The sequence below is a fragment of the Phasianus colchicus genome, chromosome 10, assembly GCF_987193195.1.
Source record: "Phasianus colchicus chromosome 10, bPhaCol1.hap1.1, whole genome shotgun sequence".
Taxonomy (NCBI): Eukaryota; Metazoa; Chordata; class Aves; order Galliformes; family Phasianidae; genus Phasianus; species Phasianus colchicus.
Genome location: NC_143445.1, coordinates 21,633,912 through 21,659,473, shown reverse-complemented (window position 1 = coordinate 21,659,473; position 25,562 = coordinate 21,633,912). Strand labels below are relative to the sequence as shown.

General features: G+C 47.3%; 3 protein-coding genes across 3 annotated transcripts; all 3 read left to right on the top strand.

Annotated features, from left to right (window-relative positions):
* Positions 1 to 303: 303 nt before the first annotated feature.
* On the top strand, positions 304 to 8,536 carry SLC2A2 (solute carrier family 2 member 2). The gene is made up of 11 exons (XM_031614572.2): positions 304 to 447; positions 805 to 900; positions 1,002 to 1,279; positions 1,984 to 2,108; positions 2,836 to 2,951; positions 3,486 to 3,648; positions 3,784 to 3,971; positions 4,441 to 4,545; positions 6,074 to 6,175; positions 6,491 to 6,694; positions 6,857 to 8,536. Exons 1-11 carry the CDS (start codon positions 415 to 417, stop codon positions 7,046 to 7,048), a joined length of 1,602 nt encoding a protein of 533 aa, XP_031470432.2. The 5' UTR covers positions 304 to 414; the 3' UTR covers positions 7,049 to 8,536.
* A 3,215-nt stretch (positions 8,537 to 11,751) lies between these two features.
* On the top strand, positions 11,752 to 18,266 carry EIF5A2 (eukaryotic translation initiation factor 5A2). Its single transcript, XM_031614555.2, has 5 exons — positions 11,752 to 11,841; positions 12,066 to 12,246; positions 13,248 to 13,352; positions 13,744 to 13,875; positions 14,307 to 18,266. Exons 2-5 carry the CDS (start codon positions 12,082 to 12,084, stop codon positions 14,364 to 14,366), a joined length of 462 nt encoding a protein of 153 aa, XP_031470415.1. The 5' UTR covers positions 11,752 to 11,841; positions 12,066 to 12,081; the 3' UTR covers positions 14,367 to 18,266.
* A 102-nt stretch (positions 18,267 to 18,368) lies between these two features.
* RPL22L1 (ribosomal protein L22 like 1) lies at positions 18,369 to 20,430 on the top strand. Its single transcript, XM_031614556.2, has 4 exons — positions 18,369 to 18,496; positions 18,707 to 18,799; positions 19,237 to 19,358; positions 20,182 to 20,430. Exons 1-4 carry the CDS (start codon positions 18,488 to 18,490, stop codon positions 20,324 to 20,326), a joined length of 369 nt encoding a protein of 122 aa, XP_031470416.1. The 5' UTR covers positions 18,369 to 18,487; the 3' UTR covers positions 20,327 to 20,430.
* The last annotated feature ends 5,132 nt before the right edge of the window (positions 20,431 to 25,562 follow it).

Below are 25,562 nucleotides of genomic sequence, written 5' to 3'. Positions count from 1 at the left end.
CTCGTTTCCTAGCATCTTTGTTCCATGTGCTGGAAAAGGTTTCTTCTTGTAAAATTCAGCAAGTTTTGTGATACAGTCGATAAATCCAATACAGAAGCCAGCACAGGTGCTGAACTCCTGTGTGTGGCTGCATTCCCTGCTCCCCAGCATGGCACGGTGCCATAGGACAGCCCAAACTCAGTTGACTGCACTGCCCACATCCCTTCTCTGCCCTCAGAGAGTCCTCGTTCTTCTATTCAGCCCCCCCAAAATGCATGGGTTGGCTCTGAGCTGAGAACTGCCAGGAGGACGGGTTTCTCATTAACTCCGGAGGTGATATAGTCCCATCTCCCACAGCACGGCCGCTTGTGCTGCCCCTGCTGTCCCTTCTGCAGAAAGCGGGAGCAGCTCAGCACGGTGTCCGGAGGAGTGGGGATGGATGGGAAAAGCAAAATGCAGGCAGAGAAGGTAACTGCTGGTGGTGGTGGGCGCTGGGATTTGGAGGGAGAGCAGCACCAGGGTTGGTAGTTGCTGCATGCCAACACTGCAACCAGCAAAAATACCCCCTCTTAATTCACTGCTCTGCAATGTCTATGTACAGAGCCAGGGCAGAGGGGTCGGGGGGTTATTTTTTAAGATCTTTGTCACCTCAGAGGATAATTTCAACTGTGGCAGAGTGAAAAAAGTACTCTCACCAGCACTGCTGAAAGCCAGCAGCTTGGTGTGTCCTCCCAGCTGCACTGAGGGGTGCTGTGGGGGCATGGGTCTGTCCTGGGGCTACGTTATTCCCAGCTGGGGCTGAGGCTGTGCTCTGCTCCCTCCCAGCACCTCACAGGAACGTTGGTTCTCTCCGTCTTCACCGCAGTGCTGGGCTTCTTCCAGTACGGCTACAGCCTGGGTGTCATCAACGCCCCGCAGAAGGTACGTGCCCAGCAGGGTCCTGGGGTGAAAAATCCCCACAGCAGAGCCCAGGGGTGGCTGTAGCTCTGAGCTGATGGCATTTTCCTCTTTGCCTGCTGCAGGTGATAGAAGCGCACTATGGGCGAGTGCTGGGTGCCATCCCCATGGTGAGGCATGCCACCAACACCTCTGGGGATGATGTTTCTATCAATGTCACCGTCCCAGGCACAGAGGCATGGGGCAGCTCTGGGGGGACGCTCCCACCCTCAGCTGGCTTTGAGGACCCCGCCGTGTCCCCTCACATCCTCACCATGTACTGGTCACTCTCCGTCTCCATGTTTGCTGTTGGAGGCATGATCTCCTCCTTCACCGTGGGCTGGATCGGCGACCGGCTGGGGAGGTGAGCAGCTGCCTCTGGCTCCAGTTGAGCAAAAAGCATCACCCAACCTGAATTGTCACTGCATGCCCGCTATAAGTCTCTGCTTTGTGCTCTAAAATATTGAGGTTTTCAGCATAATTTTGTTGGGCAAATCCCTGTGGGGTTTGAGGGCTGGGAGGGACCAGATTCGTTTCCCTGGTATTTATGGCTTTACGCAGAGCCCGGAGCTGGAATTTAGCATCTGTCCTCCTGCTCCCGTGCGCTCTCCAGGCATGTGAGTCCCCACTCTCCAACTCCTCTCCATGAATTTCAAATTCATAGAAGCACAAAATAATTAAGCACATAATATAAGGATCTTCAAGTCCAAACGTAGTGCACTGCATTAGTGCAGTGTAAGCCTTTATGTCTGAATTTTCTCCAAAACGTTCTTCTTTCTTGCAGAAATACCACTTGTGCTATTTTGTCTAATTCACTTAAAAAAACATCAGACCTCCAAAACAGTGCTCCAAACATCCCAGAGGTCTGGCTTTTTAAAATCCTAAATTACAGATTGGGTGTTTTATTTCAGTGCTCAGCCCTCAACCAAGAAGCCACTGAGCAACCCTTACGGACACTCCGATCCCATCCTTTCCATGCCAAAAAAGAGAGGGCATTTCAGCAGCGTTTGCCATCTGCTATAACCCCTGGTTTCCCTGCACCCCACTGATATTTCTGCTGCCCTGCAGGGTGAAAGCCATGCTGGTGGTCAACGTCCTCTCCATCGCTGGCAACCTCCTCATGGGGCTGGCCAAGCTGGGCCCCTCACACATCCTCATCATCGCCGGGCGGGCGATCACAGGGCTGTACTGCGGTGAGTGCCAGCAGGAACCAGGAGGGTTTCTCAATTTCTGCAATATTTTTTTTTTTTTTTTAGTTCATAAAGGTTTTTTTCCCCCATGCTCATCCTTCTCAATCCAGGATCTTCCGCAGGGGTGTTTGGGTCAGTTCCATCATAAAATCAATTATGATAGAAGGGAGCTGGATCCTCCTCCTGGGCAGTGCCTCAGACTTCAGGATCAGCCTTGGTGGTGACTGTCCCATGAGCGTGCTGTTAGTTGTGCTGTTTAACAGGTTTCCAAGACAACAGCCAATCTACACCCAGACTGCAGATAGTACAGCAGTGCTGTGGGTAGTGAGGCAAAGATAGCAGGCAGATAATACGGAATTACATTGGAATTAGCTTAGAAACACATTTTGTTATCGCTGTTACTGGTGTGTTCTGATGGGTCAAGGAAAGCCTGAAGAAAGCTCTTTGCTCTGTGATAACTGCTCCCAGCAGAGCTCTGCCCCGTGCTGGGCTGTGCGTGTGCATGTGCACCTGAACAGCCCTGAAAGGGATTGGGCTGGATGGGATGTGGGGTGTGGGATATGGGATGTGTGATATGAGATGTGGGATGGAGGATGCAGGATGCTGCGTGCGGTATGTGAAATGACAGACGCAGGATGTTGGATGTGGGATTCGGGCTCCATCCTCCTTTCTTGTTTGGGGAGAGGTCTCTGCTGCTCACAGAGGGGTGATGCTCATGTGCTCCGTGCAGGGCTCTCCTCCGGCCTCGTGCCCATGTATGTGAGTGAGGTCTCTCCCACTGCCCTCCGAGGAGCACTGGGGACGCTGCACCAGCTGGCCATCGTCACAGGCATCCTCATCAGCCAGGTACGAAGGGAAAGCCACAGAACCAGAGAGAGCATGACAGATAGCAGGGGATACATGGGGGAACCTTAGAGAAATTTTTCATGTTCCATTCCAAAACTGAAGGAGAATTTGCCCGAATGGGATTAAACTCCAGCCCTGAGTCAGAGGTGTGAAACACCCCAAGGTCTTCTGCCCACCCACGTGAGATTTTGGTAGACATCTGGTCAGAGTCAGACGGGATGCTGAGCATGAGATACTCACTATCTAAGGATGGCTCTGTCAGAGGGGTAGGGAGCAGGGAGCACCGTGCACTGTGTTGGGTGTCCCCACATCCATGAGTTCATCTCATGTGACGTAGCCAAAAGACTGTCTCTTCTTACTCTTTCCTGAAAAAAAAAAAAATAATAAAATAAAATAAATTGGGAAAAAGGTGGCAAGGTCCTGCTTGTTGTGCTGCAGTTACGAAAATGCTTTGCAAACAGTGCAAAGAAAAATGCTGCCCACGCATCTTTTGGAAATCTCTCACTGCTTTCCAACATGCCTCCATAATTCCAGGTCCTGGGTCTGGACTTTCTCCTTGGCAACGACGAGCTGTGGCCGCTGCTGCTCGGGCTGTCTGGGGTGGCTGCTCTGCTGCAGTTCTTCCTGCTGCTGCTGTGCCCCGAGAGCCCCCGCTATCTCTACATCAAGCTGGGGAAGGTGGAGGAGGCCAAAAAAAGTAAGAGAAATTCTGGGTTCACCTGACTGTTCTTACACCACCCGTAGTGTTACCTATCAGTGCACCTCTGTTTTGGCCAGAGAAGGCTCCTTCGCTAATGTAATACAAGAAAAGAATTTTGAACTTTCTCTTCAGGTTTGAAAAGGCTCAGAGGAAACTGTGACCCGATGAAAGAGATTGCTGAGATGGAGAAGGAAAAGCAAGAAGCTGCCAGCGAAAAGAGAGTGTCCATTGGGCAGCTGTTCAGCTCCTCCAAGTACCGGCAGGCTGTGATCGTGGCACTGATGGTTCAGATATCGCAGCAGTTCTCAGGCATCAACGCGGTGAGACTCCCAAAAATGTTAAAGAAATCCACACTGTTCTGCTGTTCTTCACTTCCACAAGATAGGAACTGCCTTATTCTTTGAGAGAAGGGAGACATTGGGGTCATTTCAATATTATAATATCAAAAAAAAAAAAAAAGCTCTTCAAACCTCATACCTATCATGGTATTTGTTTCCAACGGGCAGCGCTGGCAATCCAATTCTGGAGATTAAACATGGGTGGAGGAGAACTTTCAAAAGTGAAAATGTAATAGTTCAGGGGGGAAATTTAAATAGGATTTTTAACTTCCTCAGGTTCTTTCGAAAGGTTCGGCTTTAATTATCACAATAAATAATTTAAAAGTTGAAAGATTAATCACAATTAAATAACTTCAAATGTCAGGCCAAGCAGGATAAATCCTTCCTTCAAGTGAACAGACGGTTACAGCAGCCCTGTTACCTAATCCTTCATCCTGCTGCATTTTGATAGATCTTTTACTACTCTACAAACATTTTCGAGAGAGCCGGTGTTGGCCAACCAGTTTATGCAACCATTGGCGTTGGAGTGGTGAACACAGTCTTCACAGTTATCTCCGTAAGTAAATATTTCTGCCCTAGATTCCCAAAATGAGAGAGCTGAGATTTGATTTTGAAACTTGATTTTATGCTGGAGCAGGGGCTGGAGGTCGTGCTTTTGCAGAGCTGCTCGTGCATACCTCAGGGGAGAAGCCTTCCCTGGGCATCCCCTCCTCTGGAAAATCCTTGCTGTCAGACAGCACTGCTCAGTGCTTTACGAATGACAGCTGCATCATCTTGTTCAGGGAAGCTCAGGTAGATCAGCATTGAGCCCCAAACAACAGTTAGATTTGTGACTGTGATTCCATAGCTCCAATCTGCCCCAGGAGCAGAGAGCTCATAAGCTCCTTCTTATCATTGGTCTTTCAGATTTTCCTTTGCATGCACACAGTGCCTGCATGATCGATATCCAAAGGCTACTTCATAGCAATAAACAAATAGAGCACTTATCCTCCTCAGATCTATGCAATGCTCTGCAGCAATAAAAGGGTGGTTCCAGCTTCCCCAGCCTTCCCATCCATGTCTCTCTCTTGGGAGCATTAATTCAATTCTAATCAGCAGACTTCTTTTTTTTTAATGTGATTATTACTATAAGAAGAGCAGGAAAGGCCAAGCATGACCACCTCCCTCATATCTTTGGAGCACATTAGGGAGTAAAGGACTTTTACCCACAAGGAAGTGGGACTAGATGCAATGCAGAAATACAGGTCTCAGCCCATCCTGCGGAGGTAGGAGGACTTGGCGTGAAATTTCTTTAGAGAAAGTCCATTGCAGGTCCCGTGCAGAGGGAAAACCATGAGTGTTCATTGTGAAATGAGGCACAGAGGCTGTGCCACTGGAGGAGGTCTGCCTCCAGCTCAGACGGTCTCCTGCAATTCCACATCTACCCTGGGGACGTTTGCTCTCTTGGCCATCAACACTTAAAGAGTTACACACACCTGTCAATGAATGACAGCCCCTGACTAAAAGGCAGAATAACTGACAGACAGGCAGATCTTGGCAAGGGGAGAGGAGGCGGAGGCTCTGCAACTCCATGAGTCAGTAGGGTGACCTGTCTCCAGAACAGACACCATCTCCTGGAAGTGTAAATCATTGGCCGTAATTACAGGAAAAGGAGATGTCTGAGGTTGAGGGAATGGCCACAAGCGTCCTTTAAAGTGGACGGGAAGAAAAGGCAGCTTCAGAGGCTGATGTCGGGTACCTCAGGGCAAGTAATGTTTGTTGCCATCTGGAGCTACCTCCATCTCCTTGTTGGGTGATGCTGTTGGTACAGATACAAATGTCAGAAGCTGGATGAGGTCACCAGACTCCAAGAAGTGCTGAAGGATCAAGTTGAGCGTTGTGGCTACCAGCTAAGCAGGACTCTGGGAGCCGCCAGGGCAAAACTTCTGACTCCAGCTGCCACACAGGCAAGGTGCAGTGGTCTCTCGACCACATCAGCTAAAAGAGCAGGACTGAGGTGCAGTGGTGGTAACGAGCTGTTTGCTGCTAACAGACCCTCCTAAGAGCAGCGCTGCTAGGGACTGATCATACATGCATTTCTGCAGGTCTTCCTGGTGGAGAAGGCAGGCAGGCGCTCGCTGTTCCTGGCTGGTCTGATGGGCATGTTGATCAGCGCCGTGGCCATGACGATTGGACTTGCACTCCTGGTAAGGCTTCATCTCCACTTTTTCTCTGTAATTTGCAAGAAGAAGAGAAAGCATTCCTCAAGGTGAAAGCTCTGCATTGTTCATCTCATAGAGGTTTGGAAAATACTTGTCCCTAGAAGGGACAAAATGGCAATAGCTGGAGCTGTTTTTTGTGATGTAGCACCCGGGGACATTGCACCCTTTGTGTCCTGCATGTGCAGCCCCTACAGGCTACAGTCTGAATAAAGAGTGATTTCTGAAAAAGAAACTTAATTAATTAGCAATAACTAATGGGAAGCATGTTGGAACCATAACACCAAGTGCATCCTCTTGCAGAGCCAGTTTGCCTGGATGAGTTACGTCAGCATGATCGCCATCTTCCTCTTCGTTATATTCTTTGAAGTTGGGCCTGGGCCCATCCCCTGGTTCATTGTAGCTGAGCTGTTCAGCCAAGGCCCGCGTCCCGCCGCCATCGCCGTTGCTGGCTTCTGCAACTGGGCCTGCAACTTCATCGTGGGGATGTGCTTCCAGTACATCGCGGTAAGAAACCTCCCTAAAACAGTACCAACATGAGGCGGGTGAGGTCCCCAAGGCAGAATAGTGGGACACGTCCCCCGGATCTCCGAGGCTATGCAGGCAGGGGTGACGATAAGCCGTGCTGTGATCTGATGGCTGTGCCATGCTCTCGTTGCCCCACTGCAGGATCTGTGCGGACCGTATGTGTTCGTTGTCTTCGCCGTCCTCCTTCTGGTCTTCTTCCTGTTTGCCTACCTCAAAGTACCTGAGACGAAAGGAAAGTCATTTGAGGAGATCGCAGCTGCATTCCGCCGCAAGAAGCTCCCGGCCAAATCCATGACGGAGCTGGAAGACCTGCATGGTGGCGAGGAGGCGTAGGCATGGCCACACACACAGGAAGGAGGGATGCAGAAGGAAACGATAGGCAAAAGTCTCATTTCACAAACACCTTGCAGGTGCCAGCACAGGAGGACACATCAACTCGCAGGACTGCACAGCGCTGCCTGCACCATCCAGCCACAGGTGCCAAGCTGGCATTTTGCTCTGAAACTGTTGGCACAGCTGAGCTGCAGGAAGAGCCAAGGAAAGAATGGGAGGAACACCGTACATGTGTGCCTCTGTGTCCCACTGCACTGTGACAGGATGATCTTACTAGCTGGCAAAGCACTACATGAAACAGGATCATCACTCAGCTGGAATGAAGGAAAAAGGGGTTGGGTGATGCTGAGCCTTATGACTTCACCTCTTCTTCTCATGCGTTCTGCCTGCTCCTGCTGAGTGATCTGAAACCTTGAGAAAATACCTGCTAGTGCAGCAGTGTTAGCAGCACGCCGCACAGATCCATAATATGATTTGGGTTGGAAGGGACCGTAACGTCCATCCAGTCCCATAGGCAGGGATACCTCCCATTAGATCAGGTTCAAAGCCCCATCCAACCTGGCCTTGAATGCCTTCACAGGTGGAGCATCCGCAGCTTCTTGGGGCAGCCTGTGCCAGGGCCTCATCACCAAGTGGAGTCTCACAGGAGAAGAGACTCACTTCCCTTGCACTGCCAGTCACACTTCTTTTGATGCAGCCCAGGGTACAGTTGACTTTCTGAGTTATAAGTGCACACTGCCAGCTCGCAGTCATCCTTTTTTCGTCCCCCAAGTGTTTTCCTTTAGGGGTGCCCTCCATTCAGTCGTTACCCAGCCTGTATTCATGCTTGGGATTGCCCTGAGCCGGGAAGAGGATCTTGCATTTGGTCATATTGAACTTTTTGCATGTGCCCACTTCTCAAGCATGTCCATCATTTTTCAGTGTTTCTCAGAGAAACTAAGAAACTCTGTCTGGGTTGATATGTGTGGTTGCAGACTATTTCTCTCCTCTTTCCTTGTAGGAAGCTGTTCCTCTCAGTTTCATCTCTCCCATGGTGTGACGATTGCCAGGTCACCTTCTCTCGCTGCACTCTGTCTTTTTGTACAGAGTTTAGATCAACTGTAACAATTAATGATTTTGTTACTTGAGTCTTTAAGATTTGTATATTCCTTGCTGTGAAACAAGGCCTTCTAGCAAGCTTCTCAGGATAGATACCCACTATTTATTTAGGAAGAAACATCAGTGCTGCTCACAGTGAGCTCACAGCGATGACAAGTACTGCAGTGGCTGTGATGGGAATGTTCACGTTCCCTTCTTTGGGCCTGAACTTCCTTCCCATGCAGACTTTGCAAATTTTTGGCTCTTTCCAAGCGACTGGAAGTGCAGGCACGAGGTTCACCAGGACCAGCATTGGCCCCATGTGTTCAGTGAAGAAGGAGATTTCCTGGAACGCCTGCAATAACAGCAGTGTTATCTGTGTCTGTTACATAAAGGTGACCATGAACAACATCTGCAGTGTGTGCTGGCTTGTGCTGTTGTCTCTCCCCTCTGTACATCTCAGACACGTGTCCATCTCTAGACAGGAGGGCACATTTGTGGGTGGCGTTTGCTGTGCAGCTGCAAAACATCTCTGGTGGCATGCAGCTGAGCTTTGTGCAGATGCCTGAGGAGCATCAGTCAGCGGTGCCTTCAGGAGGGACTGTGTCCAAAATGAATAACGCAGCGGTGAGGTATCATTTGTTTAGCAAGACACTGAGCCAGGCAGCCTTTGTTTTCCTCTGTGTTACCAAATAAATGACAACTAAAAGCCTGAATTGCTGGTTGTAATGTAGCACATACATCAGTTTAACAAAGCCCACGCTGCCATAGGTGTATTCCTGAACTTCACCATGGGTTCAGAGCCACTTGGGTAATATGAGTGTAAAAATGGTTACCAGCAGAAATATATCTTCCCCCTGTGTGCTTTTCCACAGCCTGTTGCCAGCACACTGGGACTCCTGAGAGCTAACGGGTTCTCCCCTTGCTTGGTCAGTGCTGAGTTGAGCCTTTGGGCTTTTTAATATTATTCTTTCAGCTGTATCACCCCCTACAGATGGTATTTTGGTTATCCTGGGATGTTTCCAATCAATTCTGCTAGTGGCTGCTGTGGGGGTGGCTACATGGAGAGGATGGCGGAGCTGGGAGCTGCACAGTACTTCAGCAATCCCTGTCCTCACCGTGCTGCTGGGAGGGATGGAGCTGATATGCCAGGCTGAGCTATCGCAGTGTACTTTTACCGAGCATGGGGGTGCAGGAAAGGGTGACAAGGGTTGGTCAGATCTGCAGATATGTTACGTCTGCCCTGTCCCATCAGGCTGGCAATTAGCACGTTATCTGCCCTTGTCACACGTGAGTTCCAGCTGAAACTTGTTCTTATGACACAGCTTGTTCAATCATTATTTTTATCTCTGTGTTACAGTTTTGTTAAGTTGCTAATCATTAAGATTTAAAAGACCGAGTCATACTTATTAGCTAAATGGTCGTTACACTTTAGTTAACATGCAAAATATGTTCCTGTACCATGGTTAGCTAATAACACAATATAATTAATAGCCCCTGAGAAAGCGTCTTGTCAGCAAGAGCTTCGACAGTGTTTTCCTAATGTGCTGAGATGACAGCCATTAAGACTCTTCTGTTATGTCAGATAAATGGTGAACAATATCTAGTTTCCCACACTCTAGGCGTAATTTCAAAATTAGTTTGACTTTCCTAATCCAATAAGCTCGGGACATTTGGCTCCATTAACACTTTCCACACTCATTTATCACTGATTTTTCTGCCTCGCTTCAACTTGTTTTTCATCATGGAGAAGAGGTGCCCTCCCTCTCCCGACTCAAACAGCTGATGAGGATGAAGCTGAAGCACTGCACATGCAGGGACCAACGCTGTAGGGTCTGATGGTGCTCTGTGTCCTTATCTTCCACTGAAACCTCCAGGGGCCGAGGAATTGCAAGGCAGGAGAGCAGATTGGGGGTCAGAAGCAGGGCTCCCCGTGGGGCACATATCCTGGTATTCGCGTGGCATCAGCCTGGGAGGAGCGAATAGCAGAGTTGCAATGCATATCTCCTCCTCCTGGTGCAAGTTACAGCTGGTTCCAGCTGGCTCAGTGTTCCCTGGCACTGTCACACTGCTTGCCTCATACCTGCAGTGTGCGCCCAGGGTAATTCTGCCAGCAGGGCACATACCTTGCCCAGTCACATCTGCACAGCCAGGCAGAGCGCATGACTCGAGAGCGACCAGGGAGCAAGAAGAGGCAGAGTGATGGGAGCTGAAAGCGTCCCAGGACACACAGCCCCTAATCATTGCAGGGACATCCCAGAATCCCGTTCTCAAGACCATCACAAACACGGGACAAGCCGCTGGTGCTGAGCTCAGTCTTGGGAGAAGCAGGGGGGGGATGGCAGCGCTCAAGAAGTGCCTGGAGCAGAGTGCAATGCCTATGGCAAGGTCACAGCATAGGCTCTTTCATCTGGTTCAGACCATATGCAGGAACACGGAGGGTCTGCTGAGCCCAGCACTGTCCTGTGGGGGGGATCGATGTGCCAGGCGAGCAATGCCTCCTGTGTTGTGTCGAGTTTGCTGCAACTCGGCTGCGTGTTTGCCCCAGAGCTGGCTGAAAAATGGCTAAAGCTGGGCTTTAATGAGGTGCTTAAGGGCACCAGAAACTTCTTCGGTGTACGAACAAGTTCTCTGCTATTTTAAACCTTCCGAAAGCTCCCTGACCACTGCTCACTTCTGCTGCATGACCGGTATAAAGACTGAGAAGGAGAGCTGAAGATCGATAATGCACTGAGCCTGCTCAAAAGAAGAGATACTCCAGGTGTGCAGTGCTCTGAGCACACCTGCAAAGATAGAAATACATGTAAAGATGAGAGGCCCTGATGGTTACAAACGTGCCTTGACACCAAACTGCTGCTGTTGTACACCAGTACAGCCAAGAAACACGCTTCAGAAAATAAACGCTGATCCGGACACAGGAGCGATGCCTGCAAGCAATGACTGATGCATCTTGTTTTCAGGTTTTTTAATGAAATTCTGATAAAGGCTGCTGTGTCTAAAAAAGAGATATCATCCATCTACAGCTGCACCTCAGCAAAAAGCTGTGGTTTAGTACAGGAGATCTCTCGGGGCACACCCAATTCATCTCTTAATTGTACAAAATGAACCGAGTTCACAACCTGACACTCAAAGAAATGAACCATCATTCTGCTTGGCTCCCTCCTGCCGCACTGCGCGCTCAGAAGAGCCGGCAGCTCTCTCGTGAAGTACTTCATCGTAAGCCAAGATGCCCTAGAGCACGCGCAACTCAGCGCACACCGTCGGTAAGCAATCGCGGCGCATGGCCACACGAACACTTAACGGTGCGACCCAGGCACCGCCCATCAGCCGGCACAGAACGGCGCAGCCGGCAGCCTCTGCCCACGGCACTCCGAGCCCGCAGCGCCCCCCTCAGGACCGGCGGTGCGGTCGCTCCGATCCGTTCCGAGTGCGCCCCCGGGCGGCCGAGCTCCGCGCTTGGCGCCGGTTGAGCCGCGCCGCTCTCCGTAGCGCCTCGCACGTGGCCGGCCGAGGGCCGAGGGGCGGGGCGGGACGAGGCGGGACGGGCCAATCAGCGCGGAGGAAGCGAGCGGAAGCGGGGGGGCGGGACGCGGGGCGTGGTGCGCGCGCTGCCCGCCGCCCGCCGCCCCTTCCCGCCGGCCGCCGCAGTGGTCGGGCGCGTGTGCGCGGCGCCGTGCCCCCGCCCGCCCTCCCGGCCGCCCCGCCGCGCTCCGCAGGTAAGAAGGGCCGTCGGAACGCTTCCCCTCTCCCTTTTCCCGCTCCCGCCCGTTCCGGGCCTGGCGCTAACGGCCCCGAGGGCGGTTGGGCCGCGGCGCTGAGGGCCCCGAGGGCGGGCACGTGGCGGGCGGAGCGCGGCTCTCCGGCACCAGGGCGAGGGGGGAACCGGGAGGGGAACCGGGGGGAACCCCGCGCTCGGACCGACGCTGTGCGTTCCCCGCAGCCCCGCAGCCGCCGCCATGGCCGACGAGTTGGACTTCACGACGGGCGACGCCGGCGCCTCGTCCACCTATCCCATGCAGTGCTCGGCGCTGCGTAAGAACGGCTTTGTGGTGCTGAAGGGGCGTCCGTGTAAGATCGTGGAGATGTCCACCTCCAAGACGGGAAAGCACGGCCACGCCAAGGTGAGCGGCGGCGCCGCGTGTCCTCCGCCCCGAGCGGGCGTGGGGAGGGCCGGGGGGCAGGGCCGGGCCGGGCCGGGGGCTCTCCCCGCCGCGGATTGTCGGAAGGATTACGCGGCGGTGGTGATAAATTGCGGTGGCGGGGCAGGGTAAGTTCTGGAAGGGGCTGATGAAATCCCCAGGGCGTGGTTGGATCGCGCCGGCTGCCCCAGCGACGCTCCCCGGCACGCGGCGTGGTGCTGCCCCAGCAGTTGGCTCTGCAGCTGTCCGGGCTGGGCTGCCCTGCAGTCATCCGGTGAGACGTATCTACAGACGGGGGCTCGTTTGATTCTCAAGTTCCCACGGCCTCGTGTGACTATGAAGTATTTAGCATTTGTCCAAGCTAGAGGCTGCCAAGCCTTTGCTGTTTTATTTTTTTTCCCCACTATTCTTCTCCTTGCACTTCATGGCTTTTTTTTTTTTTTTCCTCCGGACTTACATAGTATTCCTAAATACTGAACCAGTTGTAAGAGTGAAAGGAGCTGAGCAGGACGGGCTGTAAACCTAATCCACGTGCTCGCTGCTCTGGGCAGCTGCTGTAGTCATCAGGGGAGGTGGGAGCTGCTTTCATCTCAGCACGTGGCCACTTCCATTTTCCTTAACCTTCTTGTTGTCACCAGCCCTGTTCTGTTTCACACAACATGAAATAAATATTCTTTAAACAGTCACAAACCAAAAGTCAACCACGTTGAGCTTTACCTTGTACTGTAAAGTGATGGAAGGCGAAGGCTGTAGCCTTCACTCATTTCCTTTAAAGGATGATCTGAAATGTGAAAGGGCACCTTAGGGGCCTTCTCTTAGGGTTTGGGCTGCTCTCGCACAGCAAGCAAAGGATTTGAGGAGAATCTTGTCTCACATGTCAGCTTTTAAAAGACTAGAAGCCCTGTATGAGCCAGCAGTACTGATTTCAGTGGCATTTGGCTTCTATAGGATGGACAGTAACTGATCTGTCTTTTTTCTTGTAGGTCCACCTGGTTGGTATTGATATCTTCAATGGGAAAAAATATGAAGATATTTGCCCATCAACTCATAACATGGATGTCCCAAATATAAAGAGGAATGATTATCAGGTGAGTTAATGTTATCTTTCCACACTTAAATAAGTCTAAAAGTCCTAACACTACAAGTAAAGTATTTTTTACCACAAAACTGCTTGTCAGTTAATGAAATAATGTTGCCCTCAGAGAACTGAGGGTTTGGCAGGCTTGCCCGTCTAGATGTGGCATTGCTGAACCAGAAACATTTACTCAACTGTCAAAATGGTCAGAATTGTCTGAATAGAAATCTCCTGCTTACTGTGCCACCAACCTCACAAGGCAAATTAAATTAGATTCTTAACTGTTACTGATGTAGTACTAAAGAATTAGTGTAACAGCTAACTGTGCCTTCTGCTTGTCTTTGCTTGTTGCCTGCTAGTGATACTGATGTTGAACTTCCTAAAAATGAAATTTCTCTTCACAGCTGATAGGGATTCAGGATGGGTATCTCTCCCTGCTGACAGAAAGTGGCGAAGTTCGTGAGGATCTAAAGCTGCCAGAAGGTGATCTGGGAAAAGAAATCGAAGGAAAATTCAATGCCAATGAAGATGTGCAGGTAAGAATAGAGTAAAGCAGACAAGAAGAGAGATATTTTAATTGTCCTTGCCTGACATCAGAATAAATGTTCTTCATTGTGTAGTTATTTGTATTATTTCATGATAAGGGGTTAGAAACATGGGAATTGGTTTTTTGGCAAGTTGGGGCACGCAGTATGGCACTGAAACCTGGCTCTGTTGACAGTGAAATGATTTGAGTCTCAGATATGTCAGGATAAATCCTAATGGTGCCATCTGCTTAGTGTAGACTGGAGCTTCCACTCTTTCTTGTGTGGAGCTTTGTGAGATAATCTGGGCTGTAGAAACAGCTTGAAGCTGAGAACGAGTCTTGAGGTGCCACGATCTTGCACCTTGAAGTGTGACTGGCTGTAATTCTAGGAGCGGTTCCTCTGTGTGGGGTTGGAACTAACCTGTGTGTCTTTTCTTCCAGATATCCGTCATAAGTGCAATGAATGAAGAATGTGCTGTAGCCATAAAGCCTTGCAAATAAAGAGGATCGCCAGGCACGGGCAACTGCTCAGGTCTGGATAAACCACAGATCTTTAAATTTGGTTCTGATTGTCACCAAAGCTCTGGCCTTCACAAGCAACCTCATTTCTTTTTTGAATTGTTACAAAGCAGTGCTGGATTCTGGATTAGTGTTGCAGGCTAACTGGCAGTTTTCAAAATCACTGAGATTTTAATTCCTTAATTGTAACTATTTTAACATTCCTGTGGGTTTCAGCTATGGATCTAAGAAACCGTTCAGGTGTTACTAGTGGATATATTTTTTTATTTGCTTGAGCAAAACAGTGTTTGTCTGTATGAACAGACAAAATACAGTATTCAGGGGCTTTTAGATAAGCTAGTAGGTATCTAGGATTATAAAGTGACCTAGAGCACAAATAGTATTTTTCTTGACATGTTTAGATAGAACTGACAATAAAAGTAGCTTTTTTTTTTTTTTTAAATCTTAAATATTTTGTGGATTGGGACTCTTGCAGAACTGTAGGTACCAATCACAAATTTTAGACCAAGAAACTCAAGTGATCAAAAATGCCAGCTGGCTTGACCAAGCCCCAGTGGCCATGTGCAACTTAACTGTATTACCTCTGTATTCTTTTTTGCCAACTTGTTGGCTTATTGTAACGTTAAAATGGTGTCAAAGCCTACCTGTGGTTTAGGCAGGCAGTTGAGTTTTGAGTAGATGAGACATAGATAGGTCAAGGTGAGGATGGATGCTAAAGCTATAGACTTTCACTCGAGGCCTTTGTCAGACTTAAAGAAAAAAAAAAGAAAAAAAACACAGTTCAGTTGCTCTCCTTTATTATATTTATCTGAAACTATAAAAGGGTGACAAACTCCATGGGAATCTGTTGCAGTGCTTCCAGCTTTAGGTTTCAATCTTCAGGTTCAGACCATATTTTTGTAGCGCAATGACCACATGTTTTTTGAAAAGTGGGACAAATTGTAGCATTGAGCCTAAACTAAATGCATGTGTGGTTTTCTTTTTTTTAATAGAACTACTGTCTTTTTAAAATACAGACTTGACAAACAATGCTGAACAACCATGACTTAACTATAAAAGTAACTAGATAGCTGAAAAAATTAGCTCCTATCCCCAGGAATTTGGAGTCATTGAAACACACATGCATGCCTCTCTAATTATTTAGTAGCTTAACAGGCAAACACAAAGCTTTACAGAACTAGTCATGAAGGGATAACTAGCTAGCTTACTCTTGATTATAGCACTCAACTTGAATTCAGACACTTAAAGACTCTTCATAGGTGGGAAACTTCTTAGCCCATGGCTCAATCTCTCCTCACAGTGGGTAAAACATTTCATGGACTTGCCTTAAGTTTCAGCAGCTATCGGCTGATGTAGGACAACTTGTGAACACCTAGTGTGCTGTGTTAGGCAATCTGCACAATTCAAACTGTTGGCAGTGAGAGTCAGGCTTAACACTGCTGCTTACTGCTTAAAGTGTTTCCAACTTGTACTCTCTAATCCCAGAAGGGCTCATGGCAACTGTCCTGAACTGCCCTTGTACATACTGTGGTAGGGCTTGGCAAATCTTGGAAGTCTAATGTAGTGGGCAAAAGCATGTTCTTTATAGACTTCTCATGATGGAGAGCAGTACAGTGAAGGTAAAGACAGCAATAAATATACTCTGGTAATAAAGCACAGTTACCTGGGACACCTGGCAGAAGTAGGATACTGCTGCATGCTCTTACCTAGTACAGTGCATGTTGCAGGTGAGCTCTCTGAACAGCTCCTTTACAGCTTTCTAAAAGCTGTAGATCCAAACTATTGAAAGGCTTCAGAAGGCATGCCCTTAAAAACCTAACAGTAGAAGCAGCTCCGCGCTACGTCCTTTCCTGCCTCTCCATACCAGTATCTAAGGGACAGGCTTTGTTGGGGTTGAAGATGACTGAAACCATTGATCATAGTCTTAACAGTAAGCTGATCTGGTGTGATCAGCAGCCCAATGGGGAGTCATCATTATGAAAGCTTTCAAAAATGCTTGAAATCTAAAAGACTTGGATTTGTTGTTCTGGTAGGGTTTCAGTCTGCTTTCAGGTGCCTATCAGTCCCCCCAAACCCTTGTTGTAAGACAGGTGTTCAATGCCACTGGCCCACAGACTTCTTAAGTATTTACTAAGACTGTGTAAGTTCTCGAGGACAGGGGCTGTTTCCATCCTGTTTTTACAAGTGGGATCCTGGCCTGACTGAAGTTTTCAGGTACTAAGGCAATCTAAAGATCAAGATTTTATGACCTCCAGCTTGCTGGAAGAACCCTCCTTGGGGCTTAAGGATGTCCTATTGCAACCTTCAGTTCTGCAAGACCTAAATGATTCAGTACTTCAATATAGGTTTGTTCTTATATACTTAGTTGTCTTTTGTGACGTACTTCAAACACAATGGAAGTGCATAGCATTGCCTCGTCATGCATGAAGTTTCCCATAGATAATAATACATAAGCATGAGTCTTAAGCATAATCTCCAAGTTTTAGTAAGGTTGAAAGTTGCTTCTAAATTAGAACACGTCTTTGAGACACTTTTTCCAAGGTAAGATGTTTCAGTCTACTGTCAGAATAATTTGCAACAACTTTGTTATCAGTAGTCCATATAGATGCATATTTTTAAGATCTCCAAGCAAATGCTTAGGAAAATTCCTATTTTGTAGCTTTAGTTTAAAACAAACATCATCTGACTACTTGTTTTGTAGTATTGTCTTTAACACTCTCAAACAAATTGTATCAAAATAGAAAACTAAGCTTCTGATAGCTCATGCAATTGCTTAAAATAAAGGCTGTGATGACTAGGAGGTAAAGACAAGTATTTCCACTCCAAACAATGCATTTTTTTATGGCTCCAATTCATTGAGTTTCTCATACTACTTTACAGAATTGGAAAGACTGCAGTATTTCCTGCCTCAAATGTTGGCACGTAATACTTCAAGATTTCAACAGATCCTTCAACTTGTTGCTTCTAATGGTGGTTTTTCAACTAGGCTCCTGCTAGTTGAGCCATGTTCTCAGGGCTGTTGTTTTTTTTTTTTTTTAAGAAGTTAGCTGAATTTCATTGTTTTTATGTAACTGCTTTCAAGCCTCTCGCAGGTTTTTCTAACCCATGATGTACTCAGAAACGATGCACAGTCTGTAGCTTCACAATACAGGTAATTTTACAGAATCTGTAAAGAAGTCAAACTTGTTGACAGTTGAAACTCTTATGGTTACTGCAGGTCAGTCTTACAGAATTCAGAATTCAATAAATCCCACTTTTTTTTTTTTTTTGCTTGAGTGATTAGAATGTAGTTTGTTACGGTAGAATTAAATGTCAGGATCAGATGACCTTAAGGCTATATTGCATATCTCACACACAAGTTACCGAAGGCACTGAGCTCTGGTGCCTATGGGAGTAACTTCTGTGAGCCGAGAGCTGCTGTGTTGGTCTGAATGTTGGCTCTGTGTCACTGGAAGCCCCATTCCCTGTGTGGGGAAGCCTCATTCCCCTCAGAGCTGTGCCCCGAGGCAGCTGCAGGCCCGGGGCTGTCTGTGTGTTTGAGAAGGCGCCTTGCTGTTTTACACCACACCCACAATGAGGTGAAAGCGGTCGCTGTGTGCTTTGCTCCAGAAATAATCAAGATCTCAGTGCTGGGGGGCAGGGGGGCGATGCTTGGGGTGACGGGGCTGCTGGGGGGATGTGGGCCGGTGGTCCTGTGGGGTGGTTTGGGCCTCCTGTAGCTTTGCAGTCAGCGCTCGCTCTGTGCCTGCGGGCCAACCCCGTGCTTTCCGAACGAGGAACACTTTAACGCTAGAGAAGCTCGGCCTAGAATTGTACGAGAAAAAGAGAATTGCTTTCGTTCCTAATGATTATTAATTAGAGTAAATAAAGAGGTAACTCGCTCCGCTGCCGCCTACGACTCGTCCTTGGGGGAAGGCGGGAGGGACAACGCCTGAGGGAGCCGCGGCCCCGCCCGCCATCCCGACACCCTCTGGCCGCGCCGCTCCGCCTCGCGCGTGCGTCATGACGTCACACGTACGCATGCGTCACGACGTCACGGCCGGCTATAAGAGCGCGGCGTGCGCCCGGCCGCTTCCTTTCTGCGAGCGCGTCGCGGCGGCAGCATGGGGCCGGTGAGTGCGGGCGGAGGCCAATGGCCGGGCAGCCGCGGCGGGCGGGGAGCGGCCCCGTGCCGGGGAGGAGCCGGCTGCAGCGGGGCCGTCGTCCGGGTGACGGTGCGGCTCCCCCTGCTTTCTTGTGGCGCTGAGGGGCGGGAGGTGGCCGGGCGAACAGCCTCTTGTGGAGCGGAGCTGACGCTGGTGTCGTTGCCGTTTCGTTTTTAGCAAAAAGATAGGAAATCTAAGAAGGCGACGTGGAAGTTTTGCCTCGACCTGACTCATCCTGTTGAAGATGGAATCTTTGATTCCGGGAACTTTGTAAGTGGTGGCCGCGTTCGTGCTGGTAGCGCTTCGTGCGGTACGGCAGCCTTTGATAAACCAGAATGTAAATAACGTCAGCTGCTTTTTAATTCGACAGCAGTTACTGAACGTTTCCTGGGCTTAAGTACCTCGTATAGGTGATAAGATGGGTGCCCTGTCCCTGCCTAGCGCAGGCTGGTAGCGCCCCATGGAGCTGCGGGTGTTCCTGCTCACTGCAGGGCCAGATGGCCTTCAAAGGCCCTTCCCAGCTCAAACACTTCTGTGATTGTGTCACTTTTTAATTACTTGCATGCTGGGAAGCCTTACAGCATTGCAGATGCTTACTCGTGGCAATGAGTGGTATTTAATATTACTCCATGACTAGGGTCCCTTCCCTAGTTCATACCTAGGGTGCCCTTCCCTAGTGTTCTGTTTCTTCTCTGATGTCAAAACAGGAGCAGTTCCTAAAGGAGAAGGTTAAGGTCAATGGAAAAACTGGAAACTTGGGGAACACTGTTCACATTGAACGTTTGAAGAACAAAATCACAGTGACATCTGAGAAGCAGTTTTCTAAAAGGTCTGACTGGATTTCTTTTTGTTGTATTTACAGAGTAGTGGGATTTGAAAAGTGATAAGTACATTGAATATGGCAGATTTAATACATATTAGCAAATAGCTAATATTTCATAGTGCGTGTTAATATTAGCAAAATATACAATTCAAACAGATTTATAGGATTAGATATTAAAAAGAAAACAACTTAACTTAAAGGACAAGTCTTAAACCACAAATTAATGTTTCTTCTAATACAGATATAGTAATACAGAAATGTTTATGTAGCTTGTTGGAAATATGCTTTTTAAAATTACAGCTGAATTCATATCACGAGTGGCTGTTTTATTACTTAAATAGTTATATTAAAATATGTGTGTACATGATATGTGTTGTGGCAAGAGACCCCCTTAAGCCAACTGAAGCTTTCCAACAGTTAGTTTGTTGTAGCATGCAGCAGATCAGTGCATTGAGCTGGGTACAGTTCCTTCCCCACCCCTTCTTTCACTTTTCTGATACAGGTTTGCCAATATCTGTTGTGTAAGAACAAGGTTAAGAGCAGAGAGAAGTGGTTCTGGAGGTACTGGCAACGAGCTATGTAGTCAAGAAGCATTAAATAAGGTCTTTTATATATATGAGGAATTAAAATGTAGGCTTGTTATCTGCTACACACAATAATTTGTGATTTCTTGCTGTAATTAATGCATTAAGTGGAATCACCCCTTGGAAAATTCAGCACATAAAGGTTACACCGTTCCCCCTGTTAGAGCCATGGCACAAGTGGAGTACAGACATTAGTAAGGAATGTTAAATGGCAAAAATTCTAATGTATAATTATTGTTTTTAAGGTACCTAAAATATCTCACCAAGAAGTACCTCAAGAAGAACAATCTTCGTGACTGGCTTCGTGTTGTTGCATCTGACAAAGAGACGTATGAACTACGCTACTTCCAGATCAGTCAAGATGAAGAAGGATCAGACTCTGAAGAGTAATAGAAGCTTAGCTTCATGCTCAATACAGCGTACAAAAGGAACATCTATTTATGAGAACACTTAACTTATTGGTGAATAAAGATTTTGTACTCTGTTTGACAGAGCATGGTTAGTTTTCAAGCTCTTTTTTTTTTCCTCTTAAATTGTAATTAATGTAATTAATAGAGAATCATTTGATTTGAGTTTTTATTTGTGTTGCTAGAAATTGAAGCTGTTCAACATGACATCAGTGAAAGGCCAGGTAGGAAAGCAGAACTAAGCCCTTCACCCAGCAAAATTCTGGGACTTTTACAGTGCTAAATGGTGTACTCAGGCTGCATGAAGGCAGCTGCTTCCTTTGGAACAGCCACATAGAGTGGGTTTTAAGCCAGAATTGGGTATTTAGAGGGAGTTAACACTGTGGATTCTGCTATGCTAGTTTATAACAGGGATGCATGAAGGCTGCAACACTGAGATTTTTTGCCTGAAGAAAGCTGCTAGTTTAAGCTGAAACATTTCCTTATGGATTTTTGATTATTTATTTCAGCACTGCTTTTGCTGGCAAGTTTTATGACAGACTTGAGAGTTGCACTTGAGAGTTGCCAAAGCACAAAGCAGTACTTTACCAGCCACAACACCCTCTTGTGCTACCTAAATCTAAACAAAAAGTGCAGAGGGGATGATAAATGAGACCCCAGAGCACGTGGAAGTTTGTCACTTGTTTTCCAATTTGTTTGAACAGCTGTTCTTAACAGGAGATAAGAGGATGCAGCAATTGAACAGCTGCTTGAGTAATTGCTGCTCTGCCCATTTGTTTCATTTTTCTAGCAGAGGTAAAGGAGCCAGCCTGCTGCTTTGGATTTCATTTATGAAAGATGGTTATGGTCAGAAAATGCCACAAGCTGGTGTGTCCCAAGGCTGCCAGCTGCCAGACACTGCTCTCTCTCAAGGTTTGTGTTGAGTAGATGCAAACCTAAAACTGGATCAGTGTGTGACAGCATGAGTAGCTGCCCTTGAGCTGCAGAGCAAGCAGCTGGGAGCCATTTCCCCTGAGCACTTGATCCTCTGCTGATTTTCAAGCAGCAGCCTTAGGTGCCTATGTGTTTTTTTTGTTTTTTTTTGTTTTTTTTTGTTTTTTTTGTTTTTTTTTTTTTCTGCTGGAAATCCAAAGGGCAGCTAACACTTATGTAAGGTGGTTAGAGGATTGAAAGTTCATGCTGCATTCAACAAGCAGTGTGTTCTTCGTATCAAGCTGCAAGAATTTGGGGGGGAAAAAAAAACAACCACACAAAATAACTATTTGCAGCACAGTTAAGAAAAAAAAAAAAAAAGAAAAACAAACTGTGACTGAGTTGTATTTCAAAAATACATCTCCATCTATTTTTTTTTTTTTAATTGCCCTTTTATATGGCAGTGCATCCTTTAAATGAAGCTGACACAACAAAACTATCCTGATTAAATGTAACAACCAGAAACAAAATCAAGTCAATAGGGCTGTGCTACCTTGTTATCTCTCTCTTCCTTTTAATGCAGCGTCATGTGTTGTTACACAGCCTAACAGACAGACAGCATCATTCAGCAAGAGGTGGGGAAACAAGGGCTGAGATTTCAGCAAAGCACAGCTGGATTTGGAGGAAAAGTGCTCTGCCATGTGAGTGGCAGTGCTCTCTGGGCTTAGCTGGAGCAAGGATGGAGCCCAGGAAGCCCATTCCTTCCATGGGCTTCACAGGAAGAAATAACTGCAACACACAGACAAGAAGAGAACATCAGAAAAACCTGAACAATGGGTATTTTTTCATAACATCAACCATTTCATAGCAACAGAGCTGGGGTAATGCAGGTGGGGGTGGAAATCAGCCAGTCCTTGTTTACATTAGGAAATTAATTAAATTATCCAGATAAGAATCACATGGACCTTTTGGGTCAGTTTTTTTCCCCCCCTTTCTGTTTATTTTTTTTTAAAACCCACAGCTTAATCCTGGGAGCAGAACAGCATGCTAAGTTTTATATTTAGTTTAAATTAAACATACATATAAATACATAGGCTACATAACCATATGCTTATATAATATATATATTATTTTTACTTCCATTTCTTTCTCAGTAGACGTTTCTCTGCTCTCATTTCTCTACAAGCATTTCTGCTAGGCTTCTCCAAATAAAATTGGTTTAGGACAGACCTCCCACACATGGAGGATTTTGATGTCTGGCAAATAAAGAAAATAATGAAGTGCTTTTTCTTAGACAACAAGCTCAGCAGCTGTTACCACAGCAGCAGTAGCAGATCTGCATCAGCTATTTGTTGTGAGCATACGGAGAGCTTTTTCTGCACCACCAGTTTCTCTCATCTCTAGTGCAGCAGAACCTCACTGACTGCTATTAAAAAATAAAACCAAAACCACAAGCTTTCTGCCTGCTTGCTCCCTAGGCTTAAAACTACCAGAAATCAGAAATCAGCTTTATCATACAACCAACATCAGGAATAGAGAGCAAACTACTGGCAGGAAATACCTGGAGAGGTGCTGGGGCACTGCTGTGTATCACAAAGCCATTTGGCATATCAGAGGTGGCACAGCCTCAGCATATTCCCACAGCATCAGCACAAAGTAATTAGGAACAGAGAGACCCATGGAAAAATAAATAAGAATAGCTTGAGTGTCCCAGAGGCAGGAAATGAATGCATGAAGGGAGCGATCCGATTACACCAAATATGGACAAAATAGGGATAAAATGTTGTTTCTTTTAGAGACAAAACAAAAGAAACCTCATCAGCTGGATGGGATGGGGCTGAATGTCTCCCTGTGCTGCTGCACCAAGCCTCCTCCTTACTCATATCCTCACCACTATTAATTGTCATTATTCATATTCCCAGCACAGACTCCCCACTAAGGGCAATGACCCTGCAGGCCTTTGGGGTGCTCTGAGTTGCTGGTGCCCAAGCCAGGAACCAGGCTGGCATAGGGAGGAAAGGCAGCATGGAGCAATGGATGCCCTGAGAGCAGCTGGCTGAAATCCTTCCCTCTTTGACACAGAAGGGTGAGTGCACTCCTCCAGCACGCAGCCCCACTGCCAGCATGGATAAGGATGGCTCTGAAGTCCCTGTTCCCAAAGCTGTAACATTTTCCTGCAAAAATGCATTCATCCATCCTCCCTCCTGCTCATGTAGAAAATATTTACGCTGCCAGGAGATAAGGAGCTCAGAGTTCAGGATGGTTTTTGCTGACAATGTGGGATAGGAGCTACAGAGCTTCCAGGTTTGTCCCAAAACCTTAACACTTTGGGGCTCTTTCCCCAAACCTGCTCCAGGATCAGCCCAAACCAAGGGCATTTTCAAACAAAGGGGACAGCTTGGGGAAATTGCACTATCCTGAGGACTGAAAGTTTGAGCAAGGGATGTAGGAAAACAGCTGTGTGGGAGCTGACACAGGTCCTTGACCCAGGAACACCCCGGGAGTGGCAGGGACAGGAGAAAGGGTTGCTGTCTGTATGTCACAGCTCTTTGTGGATTTCTCCCCTGCCATATGTGTGATCCAACTATTTCTCCAAACACCACTTACTGTCAGTCTTGCAGTTCTTTAAATCAGCTGTATATCTGCAAAGCTAGCAGGAGATGGAGCCAAACCAACCACTGTGTGCTTTGGTGAGCACAGGGAAGCTGAAAGAAATACTTCAGCAATGATGGCATAAAGGCAGCAGGCACAGCTGCTTACCCAGGTTTGCAGCACCCCTGTGACTGTGCAATATCCTCTGATTTTACATTTTCCTGGGTATTTTTCATAGTAAGCTCTAATAAAGGTGATGGTAGAAGCACACACATCCACCTGTACTTTCATTTTCCTTCTCCACTCCTATTTTGAAGAAATTGCATAGATTTCATCCTTGAGGTAATATTATCAATCCCTTAAAGCCCAAATATTGAAGTTAAAATGTTTCAAGACCCAACTATTGAAGAGACTGCACTCAGATTTTACTTCATTACTGATGCAGAGATAACTGCAGAATGAAAACGATGGGGCAGCGAGAAGCAGAGCTAAGATGCAAGCCAGCATTTTGACCCCAGGATGCTGTTACACCACTGGTGTGGGAGGAACCACAAATACTTTGTGCCAAGCCCTTAATCAATGGAGTCACAGGGAAGAGATGAGACATGGTGAAGTGAGATCCTACATGATTCAAGACCTGACTAAAGTGCTCACTGAGGGTGGGCCGAGGGGATGTTCTGTCAGCTGAAGTAGCTGCCTCCAAATGCTGCCACTCTGGAAAAGGGAGCTCTAGCAGCAAGTGAGAGATCTCCAGGATCAGGATCTGAGGAATTGTCCCTACAGGTTATTGCTTTGCTGATTCACCAAAAATCAAATCATTCTTTGGAAACTTCCCACCCCAGAAACTTCGCACCCCTGAGAAATGTTTTCATGAGCTGAAGTTTCTTTGAGTTAGGGAAGAGAAACACCAGCTTTTGTTTAACTGTAGTGGTATTTTAAATATCCCTATAAGCTTAAGTTGGAGAACTCTGTCCCTACACACACTTCCCAAGACCTACCCTGGCAAGGTCCATGTGACACCCATACTGCTCTAGATACACCATCTTCCCATCTGTGCTCACACACAGGTTTTGTTGCTAGAACCATACTACATTAGATCTATTTCTCTAAATGGTCACCACTGAAGGAGGTGATTATGCCACTCTCCTTTGATCCTGAATCCTAAGGGCCAGAATAAGTGAAAGATGGCTGATCACCCAGCAAAGTGCCTTTCCTCATGACCAGCACAGTGAGGATGGATGCATTAACACGTACAAACAAAAACACACAGTGGGTTGAGAAGCACTGCCCTGATGAGGGAAAATTGACTGTAATTTGTTTTGCAAGCACTTAGCAAAAGAAGAACTGAAAGAAGTGGGGAAGAAGCAAAATAACATGAAAATTGTCCTTGCCAGCCTCAAAACATGCCCTTTTAACACATTTAGAGCAGACCCTGAATCCGAAGTGACCAGAGACACAGCAACATGCCTGCACTTCTCATCTCTCCTCCCAGCCATGGTGTATAATGCTATAACAGGATGGAAAGTACCAGGATAACAGAGGGGTGGCAAAGTCTTGGCTGCAACAAATGTGAACAAGCCCAAATGCAGCATCCTTGGATGCAGAAATGAAGGAAAAAAAGCTGCTTACCTTTGGAAGGCCTCAGGTATGGAGGGATCTCCAGTGAGATGCCCTCACCTCCACTGCCAACCCTTAAATGAGGGCTGGGAAGGGAT

Excerpts from the sequence above, each read along its gene's own strand:
- RPL22L1 (XM_031614556.2), top strand. Across the intron at positions 18,800-19,236 it reads TCTTTGATTCCGGGAACTTT|GAGCAGTTCCTAAAGGAGAA; the intron begins GTAAGTGGTGGC and ends ATGTCAAAACAG. Across the intron at positions 19,359-20,181 it reads GAGAAGCAGTTTTCTAAAAG|GTACCTAAAATATCTCACCA; the intron begins GTCTGACTGGAT and ends ATTGTTTTTAAG.
- SLC2A2 (XM_031614572.2), top strand. The coding sequence starts at position 415 with ATGGATGGGAAAAGCAAAATGCAGGCAGAGAAG. Across the intron at positions 901-1,001 it reads TCATCAACGCCCCGCAGAAG|GTGATAGAAGCGCACTATGG; the intron begins GTACGTGCCCAG and ends TGCCTGCTGCAG. Across the intron at positions 3,972-4,440 it reads AGTTCTCAGGCATCAACGCG|ATCTTTTACTACTCTACAAA; the intron begins GTGAGACTCCCA and ends GCATTTTGATAG.
- EIF5A2 (XM_031614555.2), top strand. The coding sequence starts at position 12,082 with ATGGCCGACGAGTTGGACTTCACGACGGGCGACGCCGGCGCCTCGTCC. Across the intron at positions 12,247-13,247 it reads GAAAGCACGGCCACGCCAAG|GTCCACCTGGTTGGTATTGA; the intron begins GTGAGCGGCGGC and ends TTTTTCTTGTAG. Across the intron at positions 13,353-13,743 it reads TAAAGAGGAATGATTATCAG|CTGATAGGGATTCAGGATGG; the intron begins GTGAGTTAATGT and ends TTCTCTTCACAG.